At 44.4% G+C, this 24,473-nt stretch overlaps 3 protein-coding genes across 3 annotated transcripts; 1 reads left to right on the top strand and 2 right to left on the bottom strand.

Moving 5' to 3' along the window:
- Positions 1–410: 410 nt before the first annotated feature.
- On the bottom strand, positions 411–4,217 carry chadlb (chondroadherin-like b; the record flags this gene model as incomplete). Its single annotated transcript, XM_079214051.1, has 10 exons — positions 411–711; positions 964–1,130; positions 1,282–1,694; positions 1,803–2,076; positions 2,308–2,527; positions 2,642–2,923; positions 3,143–3,288; positions 3,387–3,542; positions 3,695–3,889; positions 4,053–4,217. 10 exons carry the CDS (start codon positions 4,215–4,217, stop codon positions 411–413), a joined length of 2,319 nt encoding a protein of 772 aa, XP_079070177.1.
- A 3,671-nt stretch (positions 4,218–7,888) lies between these two features.
- Positions 7,889–12,619, bottom strand: rangap1b (Ran GTPase activating protein 1b). Its single transcript, XM_079214534.1, has 16 exons — positions 12,552–12,619; positions 12,072–12,190; positions 11,846–11,973; positions 11,692–11,751; positions 11,376–11,555; positions 11,071–11,205; positions 10,742–10,900; positions 10,532–10,645; positions 10,349–10,448; positions 10,010–10,094; positions 9,708–9,882; positions 9,529–9,612; positions 9,271–9,373; positions 9,066–9,154; positions 8,622–8,743; positions 7,889–8,481 (listed from the first exon to the last, which is right to left on the bottom strand). Exons 2-16 carry the CDS (start codon positions 12,181–12,183, stop codon positions 8,397–8,399), a joined length of 1,731 nt encoding a protein of 576 aa, XP_079070660.1. The 5' UTR covers positions 12,184–12,190; positions 12,552–12,619; the 3' UTR covers positions 7,889–8,396.
- A 2,415-nt stretch (positions 12,620–15,034) lies between these two features.
- On the top strand, positions 15,035–24,473 carry zc3h7bb (zinc finger CCCH-type containing 7Bb; the record flags this gene model as incomplete). Its single annotated transcript, XM_079238041.1, has 20 exons — positions 15,035–15,093; positions 15,210–15,246; positions 15,517–15,714; positions 16,456–16,614; positions 16,894–17,034; positions 17,124–17,166; positions 17,264–17,505; positions 17,818–18,112; positions 18,583–18,641; positions 18,802–18,901; positions 19,141–19,302; positions 19,460–19,665; positions 19,781–19,881; positions 20,027–20,208; positions 22,121–22,200; positions 22,555–22,811; positions 23,070–23,175; positions 23,565–23,673; positions 23,962–24,095; positions 24,438–24,473. 20 exons carry the CDS (start codon positions 15,035–15,037, stop codon positions 24,471–24,473), a joined length of 2,706 nt encoding a protein of 901 aa, XP_079094167.1.

A 24,473-nucleotide genomic window follows, 5' to 3' on the forward strand; every position in this document is an offset into this window, starting at 1 on the left:
TGTCTTCTTTTTTTGTTAATATGAGATAACTGATACAAAAAAAACCTAAACACTGTTCCTCAACTTGTTCATTTGAATGTTGTCTCAAGGTGTCTAAATCGGTACATTCTGCAGTTGTGGTGTAGTGGTTTAGGATAACTAGCATAAAGCCAAAGGCTACATCACTTTTTGAGAAAGTAACTAAATCTAGTTAAACGTCCAACAGAGCTTGATGAACTGGTAATGTTGATCTGTGAACAGCAAGCAGGGCAGTGCTGACAGAGTGCTCAGTAAAGGTTCCCTTGACTAGAAAAAAATAATGTTTTATTATTATTGATTAGACAGCCAAGAGGAAATACTGTACTGCAAATAAGATCAAACTTGCTGATGGAAAACGGTCTGTCAGGAGATGTGTAACAGCCTCAGCTGGTTCAGGCCATGCTGCGTTTCTTGGTGGTTTTCTTGGCTACTGATGGTTTTGTGTTCAGACTTTTGCGAAGTTTGGATTTGGCTTTGAGCATTTTGACCTGCCGAAGGCTGGTTAGGTGCATTGGTTTGGGTTTGGTGGCCTTGGGCGCCTTGGCGGGCTTCGGGGTGGCGGTAGGGGGGTCGGGGAGGCTCTCGCCCCCGGGACAGGCCTTGAAGACGTGGACGTCCTTGACCCTGCGACCACGTAGCTCAGGGGGATTGGCACACGTGGCTCGTACCTTCAGGTTGACTTTTTCAATCCACCTTGATGAAGAGGTAAAATCAGGTAATGTTATTCAAAATGTCCAAAACTAAATAATCCATCACAAATGGTACTACACAAATGGTAAAATAAGACAAGGGCATAGCTACAACTCAGAGTGGAGTGTAATCAAGAGTTCTAACTATACATTTATTATTTATTTATTGGGTCATTGGGAGTAGACTAATAATATATAGATAAAGAAGAAAACCCAGTCATTTCTGACTCCACTCATTCTGTTGCAATCATCTTACATGCGCAGTGGCAGCAGAGGGCAGTCACACATCAGAGGGTTGTCGGCCAGGTTGATGACCTCCAAAGTAACGAGAGGGTGAAGGTCAGGCACCTCCTCCAGGTGGTTGCCTTCCAGAAAGAGACTCCTCAACCCTGGACCCAGACCTGCCAGGGAGGTCTGTGACATCTGAGTACAAGAGATCAGGTCAGACAACTGTGGAATAACTTTTGGGAAATAATGTGTGGCTGATCCTAAAGCTGTGCAGGTTAAAGAAAAAAGAAATGGAAGTTCTCGGCTGCTGCTGGAAAGTGTAGCAGCATACCAGGAGCCCACTCACCTTCTCCAGTCCCATGTTATCCAGATACAGCTCCTTCAGTGACCTCTCCAGTGGTCGAAAAGCATTTGGCCCCACCCAGCGAATTGAATTCCCAGACAGCCTCAGGTCTCTGAGGTTTCCCGTCTTGCTCAACGCTTCTGTGGGCACCTCCTTCAGCCGGTTTCCTCCAAGGTGGAGCGTATCAAGGTCACCGGCCTGGTCCAGAGCCCTGGGTGACACATGATTGATGACATTCCCGGTGAGGTAGAGGGCTCTGAGGCCCTCAGCTCCAATCAAGCTGTCGGGCTCCAGCTTGGGGATGGAGTTGTTCTCCAGGTGAAGCGCCAGCAGGCTAGGAACCAGTTTGAAGGCTCCTTTGGGGAAACCGGTGAAGCGGTTCTTTTCCAGGTGCAGGTAAGTCAGCTGTGGGAGGCCTGCAGATTGATTTAGATTATAGAAATTGAACTTGAGTACTGATAGATGTATCAAAATAATTTCTCCAAAGACGTTTTTCTACTATTTTAATTTGGCATTGAAAAGACCTTTAAAGGCGTCAGGGCTGAGGGAAGTGAGGTCATTCTCCGACAGGTACAGGTAGATAAGTCCCTTCATTCCACTGAAAGCCCCGCCCTCGACCTCTGTGATCTTGCAGCGCTGCAAATGTAGGGACACGACCTGGGCAACACCGGGGAAGCTGTTGCTAGGGATGTAGTGGAAGTGGTTGCCACGCAGGTCGAGGAGACGCGTGTTGGGAGAGAAACCCAGAGGAACTTTGGTGTGAGCACGGTTCTCACACGAGGAGTGGTGTGTCTCGGCCTGAAGACAGGGAGGTTGTGGGGGCAAAGACACAAATTCGACATTATGTTTAAAGTGTTTCCATCAGCGGCCGACGCGTATTTTAGCAGAAAACTGATGGTCCAAGGAATAGTTTGTCATTTTGTGCTTACAGAATTCCCCTTTCAACTAAGAGTTAGATGACAAAATCAAGACCACTGATGTCTATAGGATACATATGAAGCTACAGCCAGCTTCATACAGCCCACTCACCTCGCAGATGCAGTTGGCAGGACACTTGACCTTTTTCTGTGGCTCTTGCGTGGGGGGCGGCGTGATCCTGGTTGCCTCCTCATACTCGGCCTTCAACATGGCCTCCTGGCTCTGACAGCGCAGCTCGTGAGGGTAAACGGCGTCCAGGTTCTCTCCTGACAGATGGGCCGGTCCTCCACATGTCCCCATCAGCTTGACCTTGCTCCGGATCGACCACTCCCTGTAGTGAGGTAAATAAATACAAAGAGGATCAGGACCTTTTGGTTGACGGACTGAAAGCTGTGAGGCCTAATCAGGCAGCCATCAGTTTGAAATCCACAACGGTCTGCTGTACCTGAGTGGACGCAGGTAGCAGTTGCAGTAGGTAGGGTTTCCTGCCAGGTTGAGGCGTGCCAGCTTCGGTGAACCTTCAGAGAAGGGCTGGACGACACGCAGCTGGTTGTAGCTGATGTCCAGGTGGATGAGGCTGGGGGATTTCGATACAGCTGAGCTAGCCATGTCTTGCAGGGACATGTGGTCCAGGAAGAGGTGGGTCAGTTTGGCCATGGACACAACATCCTCTCCCAGGTAAGTCATTGGGTTGTAGCTCAAATCGAGGCGAGTCACCCCTGGCAGTCTGGATAGAGAGGCGGAGAAGTTTTATCTTTTATTAGTCCAATCGAATGTTCCTATATTAGAGCGATGAGATCTATTTTCTTTCCAAGAAGCTAACCTATATCTTTTTTTGCCTTAAGTCGTTAGTCCTTAAGTCGATTTACTGTACACATTCGAGTTCTGTGTAGCTCTGTGGCAGATCACAGATGCTACTGACTTCTCATCATGCCAAGCAGCCCACCTGGTCATGGTCTCAGTGGGGAAGAACTGCAGCTCGTTGTGGTCCAGGCTGATACGCGTGAGTGTGAACAGACCGGCGAAGGCCTCGGTGTCCAGGTAGTTTAGAGAGTTGTGGCTAAGACGAAGCCACTTGATGTTCTGCAAGCCCTGGAGGGAGAATATGTCTGCGTTTTAATTGACACATTTCAACAGGAGACATTTCTGCATGTCCTCAAAACCGCCTTTTCAGTTTGCCATTTTGCTACCTGGAAGGCCATGTTGGGGATGTAGACCAGCTGGTTGTGCGTAAGGGAGAGCAGGTTGAGGAAGCCGAGCTGAGAGAAAGCTCCAGGCTGGATCTCTTCCACGCGATTACGGTCGATCATGAGCTGCTTCAGCGAGGACAGCCCGTCGAATGACTCCTGTGCAATTATCATATTGCTTAACTGAAAAGGTTTATGGGTGTGGTGGGGTTAAAGTTTGTTATAATAAGGACGAGTTGTCCAGAATATAAAAAACTCAACAAACTAAAAGAAACCATGGATTAAATGATGGTTGGGAACAACTGTGAGACCTGGTAGAGTATGTCAACGTTGTTGTTGGCCAGGTTGAGGAAGACCAGGCGACCGAGGCCACGGAAAGCGCCCTCCTTTACCCTGCGGATGTTACAGCGCTGCAGCGACAGGTGAGTCAGATAAGGAGTGTGTTTGAAAGCCCCGGTGCCAAGCTCCTGAATGTCGTTGCCTCGAAGATCTAATTTCACTGTGATCTATAAAGAAAGCGGATTCCATGTTAGGTAGAACCAGATCGGCATTGAGAGAGAGAGAGAGAGAGAGAGAGAGAGAGAGAGAGAGAGAGAGAGAGAGAGAGAGAGAGAGAGAGAGAGAGAGAGAGAGAGAGAGAGAGAGAGAGAGAGAGAGAGAGAGACCGACCTCTTCAAGAGCAGGAGGAACTTGGGTCAGGTTCCTGTTGACGCAGGTCACAGTGAGCTGGATCTGGTCACAGACGCACTGCTGAGGACATTTTGCCGTGAGTGCCATAGGGATGCCGAGGAGCAGCAGGACCCAGAGGGTGTCAGGACAGAGCTGGGAGAACATCTGGGGGGGGGAATAACAGCTTTTACTTCATTCACACTATTGCATGTGGTCTTACGGAGGCTCCTCTTGGCCAGTGACACGGTAAATAGTAGATTTTCTTCTTCTTCTCGTTTTTACCCACAGTGACAACTGGCTGCTGTTTTGACTTGGTACCGCCACTTGCCCATTCATTCATTCACTCACAGTGACTCAACATAATTCACAATCAACATAATTCACTTTTCTTCTCTCTGCACACTGCTGAACTGTGTACAGTGCTTCACACCTATGACCCTGCAGAGTTTGTTATTAAACGTCTTTTAGTATATTCCCTATGATGATCAACATAAAAAACCTGCTGCTAGACCTTCAGAACCTGCTGGCCTGTCTAATATAGATCAAACCTAATTATTTAACGTGGTCTATATAAATTAGTTTAATGCTATGAGGCCAGGACCACAGACCACCTCTGGCACAGAGCCACTGTTTTGCAAATAGTCAATTGGAAATAAACTTAGTACATTTGCTCGAGTACTGAGGTTAAGTATAATTTTGAAGTACTTGCTAGTTATTTCCAGTTTATGCTACTTTATACCTTTTTTATATTAATTTGCCGGTTAGATATATTACTTTTCAGATTAATATTTTGCATTAAAAAAAACAGGATAAGCTTCGGAAATACAAAGCAACCATGTTGGCTTATGACCCCTCAAAAAAGCAGTGTCCGGTTGGGGCCACTTGTCAAGTTTCAGATATCAAGAGTTGTTCCTTCAAAGAGACATTTCCGCTCTAAAGTCCCCAACAAATTCAGACAGATTTAGGAAACAGAACTTTGCTTTTTTTTGTCTCCAACTCGATGCTTTGAAGGAGGATGGAACCACTGGACTAAGCAAGCAATAACTATCTAATGTAGAAAAGTAAAATGCACTTTATACAGTACTTTAATGCAACGGTATAATCTATAGTCAGTTACAGCGAGACATTTTTCTGCAGAACGAGTATTTTACATTAGTTACTTTCAGTACAACCTTTTAAGCCCCGTTGAGCCCCAAGGCATTTTTTAGGATTTAGCTCGAAATAGCATACCCAAACTAAAAAGGGTGTATCTCTGCAACCACAAGCGCTATTTGAATAATTTTGGTGTTATAATAAAGGCAACCCTTGTGAGCTTTTAGTCAGATGTGTAAATATTAGTATATATGTTGCTGGCTAAGAGTAAATAAAGATTGAAACACAGAACAAATAGAATTTCCAGGTCCGCCTATAGAATAAAGCACTTTCAGGATGATTATCTCCTTGAAATGATGCTTCATTAAGCCCTGAAGCGCTCCCAAATCATAGCACAATATGTGAACAGTCTCTCTGCACTGTTTTCACTTGAAAAAGTGAAGCAGAACAAAGTCAGATTGGGTAAAGTACAGAGAGAATTCAGGCGAGATTTCCAAAATTTGCATTTCGGCACATTTGCGCATGTTTTCGCGCATCTGTGACATTTGAATTTTTTCATGTACCTTATATTTCACTGTCATATGACTTATGGTGTTAAATAAACTTGTATCAGTGTGGATTTACTGGGGGAAATGCATTTTTTCAACAAAAAAAAATAAAGTTTCAAAATGTGCTGACTCAGCGATTTATGTTGCTGTGTTCTTTGGTTCGTATCTCGGTGATGCTTTGCAGCAGAGGGATTTGGTGAATAGATTTGGAATCTGTGTGGAATTGTCTTGCTTTTTGCTATTTGTCTTTTTCTGATAGCACCAAGCTACGGGCTGCTAGTTCCGGAAACATGCAGAGTGGGCTGACTCGTGACAAAATTATAACTTTTATTTTAATAATTATTTGAGTTGGTGTTTGAGTTGTGTTGGAATGGCTGACTAATTATTGTAGCCCAGGTTGTCTTGTTTAATTTGATGTGTAGCATCAATATATTTGTTCATGATTATTGTAATGTTTTACACAGTTTAATTAAAATGTTAAAAAAGGACCTATATAGGTCCATGCGGGGCTTAAAAGGTTTTAACCTGATGAAGTATACTGGAACGTGCTATTGAGTATTTATTGATACTTACTGATATAGTATACAGGATCGGAGAACTTATTAACAGCAGGAAGACCCATGCATATAAAATATAAATGTAAAGATGACGTTAGCTCAGAAACAATCAGGGGCCCTACAGGACACACTGCATACTCTATTTATCACCGCCTGAAAAACTCCATATCAGAGAAAGGCGTGTGTCCCATTGTTTGACATTCCCTCACTAAAGCTCAATTTAACAATATCTCCATCATTCTGTACTTTTGGGGATTAGATTTATTTTGCTCAGATTCCGCTGCCCCAGTCCTCGCTGGAATGCCTTAAAACCACATTCCCATGTCGGATCAACAGTCTTGATCCGCAGGAATGGACATGAAAAGCTCCACACTCTGAAGTTTGGGGTCTCAAAATGTTGGCATGGTGAAATGGTGCCATGCTGAAACCTTTCCGTCCAAACTGCTGCGCCAGATCCCGTCAGAGATGGACCTGGCGGGGAGCACTGAGTAAATCACAGCATAGAGGTTACATTCGTAATAATTTGAAATCAACTTTAAGGTTGCATGGAAATCACGCTGACTGCACTGTAGGCTTTTATGATATTTTAGCGGTATACCACGCTTTGTTCCCAAGACCCCCATAGCAGAGAGGGGCCAGGAAACTAGAGACGGAGGAATTTTCTCCGGCCGAGCTGTTTGTCCGCGTCCCTCCGGGGATCAACAGTCCAGACCGCAGAGGAGCCGCCGCGCCGGCTGCGCACAAAGACGCACAGTGTCTTTCGCCGCCGGTGTTGTGCCAAAATGCGTTTCCCCTTGAATTAAAAAAAAAAAAAAAAAAAACTGCGTCCGTGGCTAGAAATGTTGAGTAAAAACGACTCAACATCTCCTGTAAATGCTTTTACCAGAAATTACATAACTGTTTCAACTAACTAAATATATATATATATATATATATATATATATATATATATATATATATATATATATTCAACATTATGTTGTTGTTCTGTGCGTAATTGCTTACATTTTAGAAATTACCAAAACATGCAATATTGTCTAAAAAAAATTACCAGCATTGCATTTTTATTATCTCTGAAATCAGGTTATTACAACGTGAAGACCTCGATTCAGTGTGATACAATTTGAAAATATACCTTTTTATTTTGCGGCAAAAAAAATGTCCACGTGTTCCTCAGATCCAAGCATGTTATTATTTACAGTAAGTATGGGAATCCTTTTCACACAGACTCACCGTGCTCTGGTCGTGGTTCCGTCCGGCTGTTGGTCGTCTACTGGCCGCTGCTTCTCTCACGCTCTCTGCTCCTCTGTTGCGCTCTTCCCCCGGCTGTCCCCCATCCAAAACAAACTCCGTTTATCCCTTCATTCACTGACACGCCCCCCTCCGACACCTTTTACCTCCCACCTCTGGAGTCCGCACATCGCTCCGCTGACCCCGATGAAGGAATAGTTCGCCTCAAAATAATAGTTAGTACTCTCTCCCCCCCCCCCCCCCCCCCCCCCCCCCCTCCATTCCTGCTCACAGTCCGATGCACACTGCACTGGACCTGAGAAGCAGCGGTGTGATGATTACGATCGAACAGGCTGGACTAAAAGGTTGTCAAAGAAAACCGCCTGCAATGCATCCCATCAGTGGAGTTTTCACTAATTTATTTGGATTAAAAGATTGTATACATTTTTCTGTTCAGTATGAGTTACATGAATAACTGGCCTTCCCATATGTCTCAGCAATCTGTATCTAAGAGTATCTAAAAATACGGAAAAACAATTTCCAAATTCATAAAAGAGTAATAATCTGTAAACCCGGACATTTCCGTGAAACTATGTAGGTCTTGTAAATCTTGCCTTATGTTAGTGCCACTCCAGGTTACTAGCAGTTCCATTTTTACAGTCACCCAAACGTTACCTTTTGTGTATTATTTCTCTCTTTATTTTTTACAAAAGAAAATATGTCACAAGCATACGTAGAAAAATAAAAACTAAGATATTCTGCACAGTGTTTGGCTTCATAAAATATACAAATCAGGAGTGGAGATACATTAAGTGGCTGTCTGAGTCCCTTCAAGTGTAAAGCTTCCTGTTGGTCGTTAGTGAAGACAGTTAAGTCAGTTGTGTGTGTGTGTGTGTGTTGTTGATGGCAGCGGGTTATCAGTGTTGGTCGTGGCACTTCTTTTCCAGCGTGGAGCTCAGCCGCTCACTAGCACTGCGACAGGACTCCAGAGCCTCACTGTTCCTGCGTATTCACAAAGACAAATGGTACACAATGCTAAGACTTCAAAGTGATGTAATGGGACTTTCTTTTCTTACGATTTCAAACTGCTTTTGTTCACATTTGACTGACAGGTAAATGTGGAGATAAAAATGATCCTATACCTGGACACGAAGGTGTGCAGCATCACGGCGTGGTGCTGAGGGAAGTATTCCTGCTGGATAGCGTGCTCCAAACACAGCAGCTGACCTGGGACCAGTGACACCTTTGTTGTCTTCCCCTCTCCCTAAAACAAAGAACAGAAAAGTAAAAACCTAAATGAATTGATTTTTTAAATCAATAATAGTATTTTATATCAAACAGTGATGAGACCGTTTGATCCAGCTGCAGTTAAAAGAGGTTTTCTTCAGCGAATCTGGTGCTTGGAAACAAGACCACTTTCATCCAAGAGTGCCAAAATGTGATGTTCCTTGTTGTAGCTTTAAAGTTACCATGTGTAGAACTTTCATGTGATTTAAGTCTTTCCTATTTAAAAAAAAAAATAACAATCCCAGTGCCCATACGTTCTGTTTTCAGACAGTTTGGAGAGACGGGGTTGGGTGTGCTACCTTGAGGAGCCCCATCATGACCAGCAGCGAGGAGAGGAAGCAGTATGACTGGAAAGCCGAGCCGGAGAGGAGCTTCTTCAACACAGCATCTGTGAGACAGATGCTCATTTAATGAGACGGCAGGGCTTCATAAAGGGTGAGATCCATCAACAACGCTATTTGAGCCACTAATGGAGCACTTTGTGAGAAGCAGCATTGTATTTACCGATAGTTTCAAGGACAGCCGTCTTGGTCTCTGGTTCCTCGCTGTAAAGAGAAGCGATTTTCAGAAGGACGTCAGCGGCCTTGTGCGGGTCAGATGCATCCACCTGGTGAGAAAAGGGAAGAGTTTTATGAACAAATTATATCCACAGAAATTCTGTTTGTACACCTAACCTATCAGACTAAACATGCAAAAAGGAGATTTGTATCAGATTGTGGGAGCAGTAAACAATCTACTGGGACACTCCATAATGAGTCCTACCTGCTGTTGGAGGCTCGTCTTCATCTCTCCCAGCTGAAGGAGTCTCTCTGCCGAGGGGCAGCTGAGGAAGGATATGATCTCCGCCTGAGGGCGGAAGCAAAGTCACAATCCGAAACACAACAACAACTTAATTTGTTTAGATATGAGCAATAGGCAGCGTGTATTTCGTGGCGTTTTACAGGACTCTGAGGTTTTGAAGGACTGTCGTCTTTTCTTGTTATTCCATTTTCCTTCACAATTCCACTGTTCTCTTTATTGTCTTCACTACAGTCGTCACTGGCAGCATCATCATCATCATCATCATCATCATCATCTTCGTCCTCGTCCTCGTCCTCTGGTTCTCCCTCATCATCACTACAGTGAAGTCAAGATAAGAACATTTGTTTCGATTAACAAACTGATCAGGGACAAGTTGTGTTTTTTTTGTACTGAAGGAACTAGACACTCGCTTCGGAAAGAGATTCACAAACGTGTGTATTACCTCAGTGATGCCAGCATGCTTCCTTTGTTCATGTTTTCCATAGATTCCCTCAAAGCCTCACAGCCCTCCTCCCCCAAACTGTTACCTGTAAGAGTCACATACAAGAATAACTTTCACCTGATGTAGTGTCATTTTCTTATCCTTTCTTTTTTTAGGAGGGGGGGACAGAACTTTTAGAACATTTTTAATTTATTTAACTAAAGTAATTCCATAACGTTTCCAGGATTGACTGCCATGAGAACCTGTTGTGTGTGTGTGTGTGTGTGTGTGTGTGTGTGTGTGTGTGTGTGTGTGTGTGCGTGTGTGTGTGTGTGTGTGCGTGTGCGTGTGTCAGGCTACCGTTCAGATCCACTTTCTCCATGTCAGGTTTGTCCATGATAGCCTGAGCAACCACCAGAGCTGCCGCCTCTGTGATCTCACCAAAAGACAGATTGAGCTCCTGAAAACAAGGAACACCGCAGAGCACTGCAATTAGCCTGGTGGTAGGCAGACAAAGGCTGAACTTTTTGAGGTTGCACTGACCTTGAGGATCGGCAGTCCCTCTCTGAGCACAGCAGCGAGGGCGATGGCTCCTTCTGAGCGGACTAAACAGTCTCCAAAGTTGATCACCTGTACACGCCTCAGATGCCTCAGAGCCTGCATGGCCGCCAGGAGAAAACAGTGTGAAGAAACAGTTTGACCCAAATGCTCCATATCTCCTCTACTTAGAGGGAATGTGAGAACAGGCCTCACCTGTGCCATAGCCAGCGTCCCCCTCTTGGTGAAGGTGTTGTCGTTGAAGTTGATGACGCGGAGCTCTGGGTTGTGTCGCATGGCTGAAGCCAACGCCACCACACCTGCGTGGTTGATACCATTCTGGGGCATGTGGACTTCTTCCAGGCTGCCCATCAGCTTAAATGGGGGAAAGGGAGGAGTTTAAGATTTTAAATACACGGTGACACCAAAGTGAAAATGCTTCCGATGCTTGAACTAGAATTGAGAAATTACTATTAACTGATTGTCAAATAGCCTTTGAAAAGTTTCCCCCAACGATCCCATTTTTGGGAGTGATTATGTTCTACCTGGAAGGCCTTAGCGAGGGCGCTGGCTCCTTCATTTTCCAGGCGGTTCCTCCCTGCGATGAACACTCTCAGTTTGAGCGGAGCTCCGTGCGCCGATGATTGTCTGTGGCCCTCAGTCAGAGCTTCAGCCAGGATCTACACAAAGCATACAGCACTGTAACGCTCTGCACTGGGATGGTAACATATTAAAACTTGACCTGTGTGGAACATTTGCAGTTTGTGTGGGGAGAGGTTAAAAGTACAATTTGAAATATGCTTCTTGGGGGTGGCTGAGAAATTTACAGTACTAGGTAAAACAAACTCACCTTTCCTCCGCCAATCCCCATGCCACAATTGTTGAGCCTCAGTTTCTGCAAAGTGTGGCAGGAAGGGCTCTTCAGCAGCTGCTCGATTCCTTTCACACCATCTGGCCCGAAGGCATTATCACTCAGGTCCAAATCGGTCAGCCTGGCCCCTGCACTCATTAATGCACTGCCCAGAGACCTCTGATAAACACACAGAAAGACGACATGTAACGCAGGCATGTTCTTAGGGTGGCTATCAAAGAAGTCTATTGCTAAACTTCATCACGACTCAAATCCAGAAACCCCAACTGCATTAATCAGTGACTGAACTTCTCACCAGGGCTGTTGGGATTTCAGAGCGCAACCTTCCGGTGAACATGTCACTCCAATAGCATCTCTGAAAGACACGAAGAGTGTTTCAGAAAAAGAAAACAGCTAAGTGAGCCTTCTTTACTATGACAATGTGGCAGGAGAGAATCTATAGCGAGTACCTGGAGCAGGTCTTTGCTCTCCAGAGCCTTGGCAATGGCCCGGGCTGCATCCACTCCCACTGTGTTCCCCTCCAGGCGCAGCGCTCTCAGACCCGGGTACTGCTCCATCTCACGGATCAGCTCCTCCACTGAAAGCGCAGAGAACAGGATGTCAGGTCTGACACAGTGGTGAACTAAAGGAGAAGCCTGAACTGAACCCGCTCTCCTGCACTGCTCAACATCTCACCCGACTCTGCGTCGTCGAGCTTCAGACCCAAGCCTTTATAGCTCAACTCTCCATCCCCGACGTGGGTCTTGGAAAGCACATCAGCCAGCAGAGCGATGTCATCTGAGGCCATAGTGACTCTGTGGAAACATCCAGTAGTCAGACATTAAAGAGAATGATCACATTTTAGTAACTTTATCGACATATAACTGAGCAGAAGTACAATTAGCTCGAAATCGAGAATATATATATTAGAAGACAGTGGATAACGTTACATTATATGCAGATCGTTTTCTCACAAGACGGCAACCACAGTAGTCATGGGAACGTTAGCTATTTAGCCCCTTCGGTGCTAGCCTGCCAGGAGAAGTGCGCAACATCAGAAAAGTTTACTAAACTAAAACTAATGCGCCTGTGAGTCCGGACTTTACACACTGTATCCTTGTGTCTCTCGGTCATTGTGTCATTAGACCTACAGCTCTAACTGGCACGAAACCTTACCACAAAGAGTAGCTTATTGGTAATATCCAAGGAAACGTTGGCGAACACAAGCCGCTCTTCCGTACTGCGCGCCAGTTGCTCAACCACGTGACGTCATGCGGCCCAGGTTTCTTTTTCGTCGATTCCGTTTACCTCAGTTAAGATTGATCTGCACAGTTTTACTGCCATCTGCTGTTACAATCCCGAACTACTTTTGATTAACGTCACTGGACTCTAATGTTAACTAATTCATATTTTAATTAAATAACGAATGGAATTTGTTTTATATATATATATTGTAACGTGATTTGTACTCGATTGTCAATGTATTGTCTCTGTAAAGATTTAAAAAATATATTTAAATGTATTTTATTTCGAATTTTTGTAATAACATAGTTAATAATTATGTATTCTGTATTTTTTTTAAAAAGTTTATCAGTTCTATTCTACTTCCGTGTTTGTTTTAATTGGGTTTATACTCTCTTACTAAACTCAAAAAGGTTATTAAACTAACACACGTGTATTCCCGAACAGCAGCAACTGGGTGCATTGTGCACACGGGCACCAATGCTTAAACTAGCGCATTAGCCAGCCTGAAAGCTTACATGTGTACACATTTGTCCTTGAACGCGGCCCAGTTTCATTGTGGAAGGGAAAGCACCACGGAGACAAATAATATTCACAAAGTCGAGAGGAGGAGAGAGTTTATGGACCACCAGGAGAGGTTTGGGGACAGGTTGGTGCCCTCACTCAACGTGGTTATCGCTCAACTAGTAAAAGTTGCTCGAGAAGCTATGGATGCCTCAGTTAGGTGTTGGTCCCTCTTCACAGTGACATGTGCTAGCATCTTTGGTTTCCTCACTGGGAAGCTGTTGTGGCAGAAGTTCAAAAGGTTAAAGAGCTCCTTCAAAATACTAGAGAAGACCTCACACAGAGGACAGGAGCTTGAGTCCAGGAAAGACCAGGACCGGAGGCTCAACAGCGGAGCAACCAGCGAGGTCCTCCTTGCGCTGAAGGGTCCTGCAGAAGGAGGGCCCCAGAGATCCGGACCTGAGAAAGAGGCAAGGCCTGATCACCAGCAGGAGTTTGTTTTATGGAGCACAGATAGATTTTATTTTATTTTCTCTGTTTGTTTTTTTACAATACTTTGGTAGCGCAACACAGCATTGTCTGATGTACTTCCCAATAGTTTTCAATATACCTTACGAGTACTTAAGGGGCGCATTTTAATAGTTTACAAAACGCCAACATTATTCAGGAGAGAGCAGGGTAATAGTTTATGTGTTTGTGTTCAACTTCTTTCAATTAATTTAAAATTGTATTCATGTCCCATAATTTCATACAAACGCAGTTCAACGTACTTTACGTGATGATTAAAAAACAAACCACACAACTTCCCAACTTGGTACCAACATAGTCGCTTTAATTGCTCCACGTTCCCAAACTAAAACCCAACAAGAGCAGTGACGCGCTCGCTGCTGCCCCCTCGCGGACAAACGTCCCCCGGAAACTTGTTGCAATGCTACACTCGCCGAAGCAGCAGTTAGCAGTTAGAAGCTAGCAGTTAGCAGTTAGCTCATATTGATCCAGTGTCCAGCAGCAGTCGTAGCGCAGAGACACTCGTGCTCCGTCCACACACCGATGACAGGGACACCACACGGATAGATATGCGCCTGGACGTTGACTGATACCTGGTGAGGTAGTCCTGTCTCTGTTTGAAGACATCTCCGTGACTCGCGGTGAGCGTAAGGTGGGTTTGGGCTCCATTAATAAGTTAGCTAGTTAGCTAACTAACCGGCAGCTGGTTAACACGGGTTTATAAGCAGTGTAGCCACTCATGTCAGCTCCTCAATCATTAGCCTTAAAGACAAAACAACGTCCGTGACTTCGAAAACACATCAACATTTCTTTAGTGATATTCTGCATTATTTTTAACGTTAGCTGAGCTTTGGCTGAGTGAGAGGCGTTGACTTGAAGTTAGCTCGCTAATCCCAACTACCGGTGACTAAACCACGGTAACGATAACTTCTCTGACGTATTTATCAGAGAACCAGGCGCAGATTATGTATTACAATATTCATCCCTGTCGGTGGATCTTCTATAAGACTGCATGTCGCACGATTTTCTTTCCCCAACACTGTTATGGCTGACGGTTAAACTGTGCAGCTAATGTTTAGACATCCTCTCCCAAATGCCCACAGTGTTTACGCGGAATACTGGCGACCTGTGTCACCCACAGATTCATAAATGCCAACGATAACGACACCCACCAGCCGTCTTCACCGTTAGCTCTGCTCGCTGTTTGTTTACGCGAGTCCGATGCTTTCTTAGCGGTTCTTCGTGGCAGGCCTGGGCTCGTTCGCAGGTTTGTAAGAAAAACAACCTTTGCAGAATAAATCCTCAGCCGTCACATATTGACCCTATCGTTAGCTGTCAACGCTGTTGTGCAAAAAAGTTGAGCTCTTTAAACCGTTGCAAGTCAACCTTGTCTTCCCCCTCAGGCTATGGATCCTGATCGTCAGAAACGCAGAGAGGAAATTCAGAAAGCCACGAGCTTTATCCAGTAAGTACACAAGTCAACCTTTTGCCTTTGAATGCCTCCTATAATTAGCGGAATCACAAGCAAAGTTCACACCTTTTGGAGCATAATGATGACCCTCTTATGCTCTCTGTCCACAGGTCATCCTTGCCTTTCCCAGAGCCAGAGAGCTATGAGGTTCGCATTCATCCTTCTCATCCCATCATCAACTAATTCATCCTATATTACCTACTCTCAGATTTCATCTTGACCATACTCTCATTTGGTTCGGTTGTCAAATGTACCTAGATGTAGATTTGAGCTCAGACATTGTGATTCTCTCTCTCTCTCTCTCTCCCTCCATCACCCTTCACCTTTTATTTTTCATGCAACCCTGCTTCTCCCTCTCTCATCCTCCTCATTATTATTATTATCTCCCTTTTGACCTCTCTCTACACTTCCCTTCAGGCATTTGTGATCCAGTTAGTATGTAACTTGCTGGACGAGGGCAATTCTTGCTTTCGAGATGGGGACTGTCGTCAAGCCACCCAGCAGTATGGAGAGGGGATCAGTGTTGCCCGCTACGCTCAGGCTGAGGCCCTCGTCATCCCGCACGAGCTGCTGGAGAGCCTATATGTCAACAGGGCTGCTGCCTGCTACCAGACGGTGAGGGAGAAGGGGAAAGAGAGAATGTGACACATCACACATCATATCAGTTTGATTTATAGATCAAATACTGGTTATAAACCAACAAAGTAAACAGTTTGTTATCATGTTTGTGTCACACATGTAAAGATTTATCCACATTTGATCTGGGGGGATTTTCTGTCTTGGTCTATTAATGAAAGGACTTGGGAAATCATTTTAAGCTTTTTTTACATTAATAGTTTGTTTAAGAGCGTAGTTTCCGTTGCACAGCCCCACAACTTCTAATAAAGATAGATTTGCTTCTATTCATTCTTGTATTTGTGTGCACTACAGCCTGGGAAGCAAGAAGTCAAAACCTTTTTTGACAGGAAACTGGGGTTGAAGGGAAATGTTGAGAATCATTTTGAGACACACCGTATCTGTGTTAATGCTGTGGTGAAATCCAGGCTTTTAGTCTGTGACTGTGTTCTTCTTTGTGGCTATTATATCAAGGTATTATTGCCAGTTCGACAATTCTTAATTGATGTTTTTAAAAACCACACCTAGCTTTTCACTAGGAAAGCCCCTCTTATGATGTGCACACTCAATATTACTAATTTACATTCTACAGTTGGGGATTATTTTGCATTAAAGGGATCTTTTCTTGTAGGAATAATTTAACTCTTGTTCAAGTCTCTTTATGTTCTCTGTAAAATGACTCTTAAATTCCAATGCCTTTCTAGCTCTTACTGTGTATCTCTGTGTGTCTGTCGCCCTCAGAGGGAGTTTGAGCGCGGTGTTCAGGACTGTGACAGTGCACTGTGTGTGTCAGAAGGCAGTCGCAGGGCTTTGTACCGCAAAGCAATCTGTCTGAGGGAGTTGGGACGCATCCGGGAGGCCTACGAGTGTGGAACTAAATGTCTACTCACAGCACCACACGTATGTCACCAACACTGAAATATTAATACAAATGACCGTTTCCTCAAAATCATTTTAGGGATCTAGTTTAAAGTGAAAAATTACCTCTCAGAAAGTTAGGTAGAGGAGCTGATAAGTGCTTTAAGTTCATGCAGATCTGGAATAGAGTCGAGAAATTCATACGTATAGAGTCATGGATTATGACTTCATAGACTACATTGTGTTCCTCGTAATTGTTTACCTGAAAGTGAATGAAACGTATTCTTGGTAAGTGGGACCGCTTTGTGATTCGTCTTCCAGGACAGGCAGGTGAATGACCTGGCTCAGGATCTGGCCAGTAAACTGGGCCTGAAGGGCCGCAAGGCTTACGTCAGCTCTCTAACGGAGTCCACAGCCACAGAAGGGGAGGGTCATGGGGAGACTTCCCCACCCACAGGAGAGGTGGGTGCTGTTATCGCAGTATGGAGTTACTTACTTGGCGACTGAATGAGAGATTAATCATGTCTGTTATTTCCCTCTCTTTTTCTCAGATGTCCTCCAATGGGCTGGAATCTCTGGGTGACATGGGACAAGGTAGCACCAACTTTCACACCTTGAACATGTCTGCTCCAACCCTGACTATTTACCATATTAATTTTCTTAACACCATCGCTGTCTTTGTATCCCTCAGCGGACCAGTCTAATGCGCAGTGCATCCCTGCTCCTTTGGCCACGCCCATCCCAGTCAGTGATGACCCAGCGACCCCTGAGGTGACCCCGTGCACTGACCTGTCAGAAAGCCCCAGCAGCCAAGGCCTGCCCCCCATGCCATACTCCGTCCCTGTGTCAGAGCACATGGATGAATGCAGCAGCAGCGTCATCAAGGACGAGCTGGACAGTCTGCTGGAGTGCATCCCCAAGAAAGTCAGTGAGGTGAGTGAAGGACAGAAGAGCGAAGAAATGTACTAATCATGTATGGGGCCAGAATTTATATTTAGTTTGTATTTTCACATGTTTTTAAGCACATACAATTTTGTTTTGTTTAATATTTGCTTGATTACATTTAAAAATGCCCCTTTTCTTAAACGAAGTGGTGGCAGAGAGGTAAATATCACAGGATAAAATTAATTTAAAGGTGGAATTGGATCCTCAGCCAGCACGGTCATGTGTGTTTTTAGTAGGGGGGACTTCACTTGGTAGATCCTCTACAAAAGGTAATGCTAGTCTGTTTGTCTCCTATGACAGAATCCAGTCCAGGGTGCTATCCCCACCAACCTTCCCAATACGGCAGTGGGTCTCCGGCCGCCATACTCCCCAAACCTTCCAACCTCGTCACCCCAGCTTGCCCCAACCTTCTTTAGCTCCTCTATAAGTGATATGGCCCCACTGGAGCCCTACTCGGCGCTAGCCCAGCGGGACCAGGGCTCCACCCAGGCGCAGGACGCACTGGGAGGCTTTCCCACAGGGGCCATGGATGGAGAAGGGAAGGCAGGAATCGCTGCTGGCGGACTGGACTCGTTGTCTGAGTATACTCTCCCTGGTAAACAAAGAGTCTATATCTTAATGTATTTTTTAAATCTTATTTAGGGAAAGCAGTTTAAAAACAAAAACATATTCTAATACGTTGGTTGAACAAGATGAAAAGGGAGAGATAATGTTGGACATTTTTATACTTTAATGACCAGAAATCTGGTAAAGTGAAAGTAAGTAAAGTAAGTGCACCTTCAACTCAAAATGTCTGCTCATTTGAGCATGTAGACTTCGCTCATAGTACTGTTTATAAAAAAAAAAGATTGTGTGGAATTATAAGAATGCCAGCGGTAATGCACGTAAATCTACAAAAAACTGACAGTACAGACATTTTGACCTGGTACAATGTGTTAGCTTGCTCTTACGTAGTTACCAGAGCACAGGTTCTAGGCCTGAGATGTGCATCAGCAGCAGACGGTGTGAGTCAGCACCATTACAATATGGTGCTGACATCAGTGTCCTTGTGTCTCTGGTCTTCAGGGGGACGAATGTGTCACAGCTTCATCCCTGGATTGCGTAACCACAGTGCTGCACATGCAGTGAGTAACACACACATACATTTGCATCATCTCTTGTAGGGCAAGCTGCTTTTCCATAGTACTGTTAATGGTGTTGTTTATTGTATTAATTAGCAGCCATTTCTAACTGTGCTTAGAGGCCTTTGTGTTTAACATCACCTCTGTGTGTTTTCTTTTTCAGAACGGTCCAGCAGGAACCAACCTGTCTCTGCTCTCCAGGAATCCTCTGGCAGTCACACATGAGTTTCGGCAGGCCTGTCATGCCTGTTACAGCCGAATAGGTTGGTTGGTTCAAGCTGACTCTTCTATTAACCTTTGACCAACAAAAATGTACTGTGTAATGTTTAGCTTTGCCATCTCCGTTAGCCTGTGTTTAATTTATGTGAAATATTGAGACTCAATCTCTATCACTGACCAACTGCAACATCATTTACAGAATGTAGCTCACCTTAACTAGTTATTACTCTTGTTACAGGTTAATTAACCTACTCTTTCCTCCTCCACCTCCTCTTGCTCATAGGTCCTCGAGTGATGGACTACAAGTATCAGCCGGAGGCAGCACACCGCTGTAAAAGGGATGTGCTTCTGTGCCGCCTCAAAAACACAGATGACCCAACCTGGAAGAGGATCCGGCCAAGGCCGGCACGGAACAACTTCCTGGGGGCCTTTGTTCTCTGTAAAGGTATGTATTTATTATGATTAACATACTTGAATGGATGTTGAAGATGGGGAAATCTAATTTAGAAGTAAGCAAAGCCCCAACAACCCAAATGGAGTTGAACTATGGCAAAAATAGTTTTTGTATTCTGTTAAACATTTTCTCTCCTTGGGTCGCACAGAGGTGCAGGAGCGTCAGGAGTGCCAGTATGGGGAGAACTGTACGTTTGCTTACTGCCAGGAGGAGATTGACGTGTGGACCCAGGAGAGGAAGGGTGCGCTCAGCCGAGAGCTGCTGTTCGATCCGCTGGGCAGCACAGAGAGACGGGCGCTGAGCGTCACCAGACTGCTGCAGCTCCACATGGGCATGTTCATGTTCCTCTGTGAGGTGAGACCACAGTGGTTGGTGTTTCTCTTGTTCTTGTTGGTCACTTAAGGCCTGCACTATTGGAGCCTTTGAACAAGACGTGGACTTATATGCATCACTTTCCTCTTTACAACAGGAATGTTTTGACAGTAAGCCTCGCATCATCAGCAAGCGCAGCAAAGAAAACTTAGCGGTCTGCTCAAACCTCACAGCTCGACACCCGTTTGACGACAACAAGTGAGTTTTGGTCTTCGTTTTGCACAAAAAAAAAGGTTGAATAATAGTGCGTGAACACAGAGGGGATATATACACTCAAAAGGTAATTACATTTTGTCGGTTGACCCTTAAAAATTAAATAATCGCTCTCGTTCATCTCCTGCAGGTGCCTGGTGCACGTGGTGAGGTCGGCCAACGTGCGCTACAGTAAGGTGCGTCCCCTGCACCCCCTCTGCCAGTTTGACGTGTGTCGCCACGAGGTTCGCTATGGCTGCCAGCGTGAGGACAGCTGCTCCTTTGCTCACTCTGTCATAGAGCTCAAATGCTGGGTCCTGCAGCAGGATACAGGTAGGTAGAGCACACACATCAGATAATGTGAATGGTAGGGCTGCAGCTAACGATTATTTTAATAATCGATTAATCTGTTGATTATTTTTTTTGATGAATCGGAACAGAAAAACATTAATTTCCAGCCCTTTATTAAAAAACAGAACTGACAGTGCAAATTCACAGTGCAAAAAATCTTCAGAAAGTGCACAAACAGGTTGCTCCTTGAACATCCCTGAGCTGTTAAAGTAATAATATTTTTGAAAAAATGGACTAACACTAAAAACATACACATGTATGCTTTACATCTGCCAAATATATAGGCTTTTAAAAAAAAAGAATAATATATGCAAAATAAAGTTTAATATGTTCCATCATAAAGGGTTATTGCACAGGCTGCTGAACATGTTGCCAGACGGCTTTTCACACTTCTCCACGCCGGAACACGTTGAACATTAGGGAAAAAAACAATGTAACCATTATCAACGGATAACTTACGGACTGCACTTGAACTAAAAAAAAAAAAAAAAAAAAACTTATGAATTAGATATCGAACCACAAATCCAAGCAACAATTACTCTGCATGTCATAAAGTCACATTATACCAGACTTGTTGAACGCAGTTCGGCATGCCACGGAGGGACGTTCTGCACCGTGCCTCAGATACTATATATACACATTGCTTCTTTTGAAGCCCCCGTGGTATTTTAAAACGAAGAAACGTGGTTTCAATCAGTCGTTATCTAACCCAACAGCGCGGCTCAAACACGGGGAATGAATGACTAGCTATCGAGCTAACGACAACGGTTAGCCTGGCTGCTAAGTTATTGTAGCAAGCAATTCGACCATGCAGTGACATACGAAAGGATACAATGGGCTGCACCATGACCTTCTGTCCGCTATGCTCTCCGCTCAACTCAACTTTTTTTAATACTCAAACATCTCTGCGACTTTTTGACAAAACAAATCGATAATGAAATTCGTTGCCAGCTCTTTTAATAATCAAATTGTATCGATTCGTTGTTGCAGCCCTAGTGAATGGAATAAAAAACATTTAGTCCTGTAGTGTTTTTAAGCTTAAGTTTGTCAAATCTAGACTTGCACATGTAAAAATAAATAAATGTGTACATTACAATGCATAAGAGATATGATAATTAATAAGGGATATTATTATGAAGGATATGTAATTGTATGCATATGAAGGTCACTGTTTGTATTACTTTTTAATTATTAATGTGTGACTGGATTTTAAAACAACGTTTGCATAATGCATGTGGATGCCAGTGGACTTTTTATTTTATTAGAAGGAAGTGTAGTTCCCCTGTTCGGCTGAAGGCGAGGGAGCTGGACATTGAAACACCGGAAGTTGTGTGGAATCTGCCCTTTTTTCTGAGGAGGAGGAGAAGAAGAAGAATAGCGCGCCTGAAAACAGTTTGGCCAACGGACACACAGGAACTATGCAGAGGTGTTTAGGGGCGGGTAGAACTAAACCAATGAAAGGGCCTTAAGCTCAGTGAATGTCCGGGATAAACTAACATGCGCCGAGGCTGGAGGGAACTTCTCTTGGATCACGGAGGCGGCAGGTAACTGGCGGACAGACTGTGAATCTGTGAGAAAAGAGAGGGCCTCAATCGAGAATCCATAAGCTGTTTTTGTGATCAACCTTTTATTAAATCATTTTTAATTATAGCTCATTGCATTCTGGACTTTCACTTCCCATGACCACCCGGGATTTTAAGAATACTTTTCAGTCCCTAACTAGCATTGTATTCCGCTACATAGGGTAGCTTTCAAGGATTAATAATTGAAGTCTGACATATTGACAATACTGAAATTATGTCTTGCCAAATGTATTCTTTATTTCACTATGAACACCGTATATAGTAAAGTAAGTGAAGGTTTTTTTTCACAGAGCTGCTAATTCTTCCTTCAGGTATCACCCATGAAGAGATGGTGCAGGAGTCCAAGAGACATTGGCAAAGGCTGGAGCAGAACGCACAGAAGCAGCAGAAGGTGAGAAAGTTGGACATCTTGGTTTTCTTATCAAATAAGTATGACTGTTCCCTCGTACTGCATTAATGTAATTGCTGCAAATTTACTGTTAGCCCTGGTAGGGTGAGGACAGCCACATACATGCCCTGATATCCATGTTAACTAGCCAGTTCTTTTCACCTGAGAAGGAACATCACATGTAGAGCACAGAGGTTCATGCTATCCCCCTCAAAGATCCTGCTTTACTCATCCTAAAGTTATGTATGAAAGAAGTGAAACATTGTCTGTATTTTTCATAGAATTCTGGCAAAACACGGATAAGGCGAAATTTGATTGGTCTACGTTATCAATGTTAACTTCTCATTTCTCTTTCAGCCCATCCATATCCCACATCCAAGCAGCAGCATGACAGTGGGGGGAATGGGAGGTGGAGGAGCAGGCGGAGATGGCATTGGTGGGGGGGGTGTGGGCCCAGTGGGTGGGTTGGGGATGGGAGGATTGGCCGCAGGGATGGGAAGAGGGCGGCCCCTCAACCTGAAAATGAAGTTTGTGTGCGGTCAGTGCTGGAGAGAAGGACAGGTCAATGAGCCCGACAAGAACCTCAAGTACTGCACTGCCAAAGCACGGCATAGGTGAGGCCTGTCTCCAACATAATCATGTATGCACCACCATCTGTGTCCCATGAAGCAATGCAATACGACAGTGTTTTCCAGTCTGGTCCTTAAGGCTGACTTTCCATTTTGCGTTGTCACAAACTTTGATTTGTGTGTTTTGGGACGTATAATCATCTGCTGCCATTACACCACTGATTGTTACTGTAGCGGCAGAGTTGAATGCCAGAGGACAAACTGAAACTCTGTTGAATTCATGTTGGCTCATTGTCTCCTTAGCTGGACGAAGGAGCGTCGGGTCCTGCTGGTGAAATCATTTGAGAAGAAGAAGTGGGTTGTTGTTCGGCCTCTGCCCTTCTCCCGCACCTATCCACAGCAATATGACGTGAGTACTCCTGCACTCTTCTCTTCAATGGCCCTCCACTTCTCCCATGCTGAGTACAGCTGACTCTGTTGTAAATCTCCTTACCCCTGTGTCTTATTTTTCTCTTGCTGCCAGTGTGTCTTTGACAGTGTTTTCATGTCGACACGGTCAACTGAGTTAAATAACACAGTAGTTGTACGATTACCATATTCAGGTTACGAGAGCAACTTATGCAACTCTCACTGGCAACCATAAGAATTGCAAGACTGGCCTATGATTGACAAACGACAGAAAGTGACATTTTCATAATTTAGAGTGATGAACTGGCTAAATTAATAGAATAGGAACCTCTGTTACATTGCTGTTGGGCTCAGTCTGTAAAACTTAACTCTTGTCTGCGTCTCATCCAGATGTGTGTGCATGTGATGAAGCAGAAGAAGTGCCACTATATTGGGAACTGCTCATTTGCTCACAGTCTGGAGGAGAGGGACGTCTGGACGTACATGAAGAACAACAGCTGTAAGCCCCTATCTTCAACCACAGAGTTTTGAGAACAGTGCATTTAGAGCGGTTGTATATAGTACACAAAAGAGCGGTGGTGTATTGAGATCTACAGTAGATTAAATCATCATGTTACTCCTTACATTTCATTTTCCTCTTTTAGCACACCACCACTACAGTAACTTATTTTTTAAATGATCTACCCCACTCCCCTCACACTGATTGCTGTTCTGTGTAACACTCTGTGTTAAAGGTTACTGATGCAACTTCTTTTTCTCTCCTTTTTCCCCCTGCACTCCTCTGCAGTGAGAGACATGCAACAGATGTACGAACTGTGGCTGCAGCTCACCAACCAGAGTAGACGCACAGAAAGCTCGGTTGTGAGCCCACCCTCAGAGGACAAGCAGGTCACCATAACAGCGGATTACGCAGAAAGCATGGTGAGAGGTTATAACATTATCATCTGCAAATTAAACCTGCCACCCCTTTTTTCTTGTGAATATGGCACATTTATTTCCTCCTGGGATGTCAGGAAGATTTGACAAAGAAGATTTATGCACATTTTAAATATAGTAATGTTCAGGATTCTGCCTGGAAACAAAATATAGCTTTTTCTTTGCATTATTAACAGTACAGAGAAATTCAGAAGAAGCCAAATAAAATGCATAAAAGGCTTGGAGACTTTTGCATGTTTATAGTAACTGACTGCATTCCTGTTTGCTCAGTTGACATGATTGTTGGTTAGTGGGAGAGATGAGCCGTGTTGATGCTTATTGTTTCAGGGAGGCCGGCGGTTGTCAGACGGGGACGATCTCTGA

Source organism: Taurulus bubalis, assembly GCF_910589615.1.
Source record: "Taurulus bubalis genome assembly, chromosome: 2".
Lineage (NCBI taxonomy): Eukaryota > Metazoa > Chordata > Actinopteri > Perciformes > Cottidae > Taurulus > Taurulus bubalis.

Bases quoted from the DNA above. Each gene is read 5' to 3' on its own strand.
- rangap1b (XM_079214534.1), bottom strand. From the start codon at position 12,183: ATGGCCTCAGATGACATCGCTCTGCTGGCTGATGTGCTTTCCAAGACC. The intron at 11,752-11,845 runs GTACTCGCTATA...CGTGTCTTTCAG, and splicing joins AGAGCAAAGACCTGCTCCAG to AGATGCTATTGGAGTGACAT. The intron at 9,374-9,528 runs GTAGGACTCATT...TTTTCTCACCAG, and splicing joins AGACGAGCCTCCAACAGCAG to GTGGATGCATCTGACCCGCA.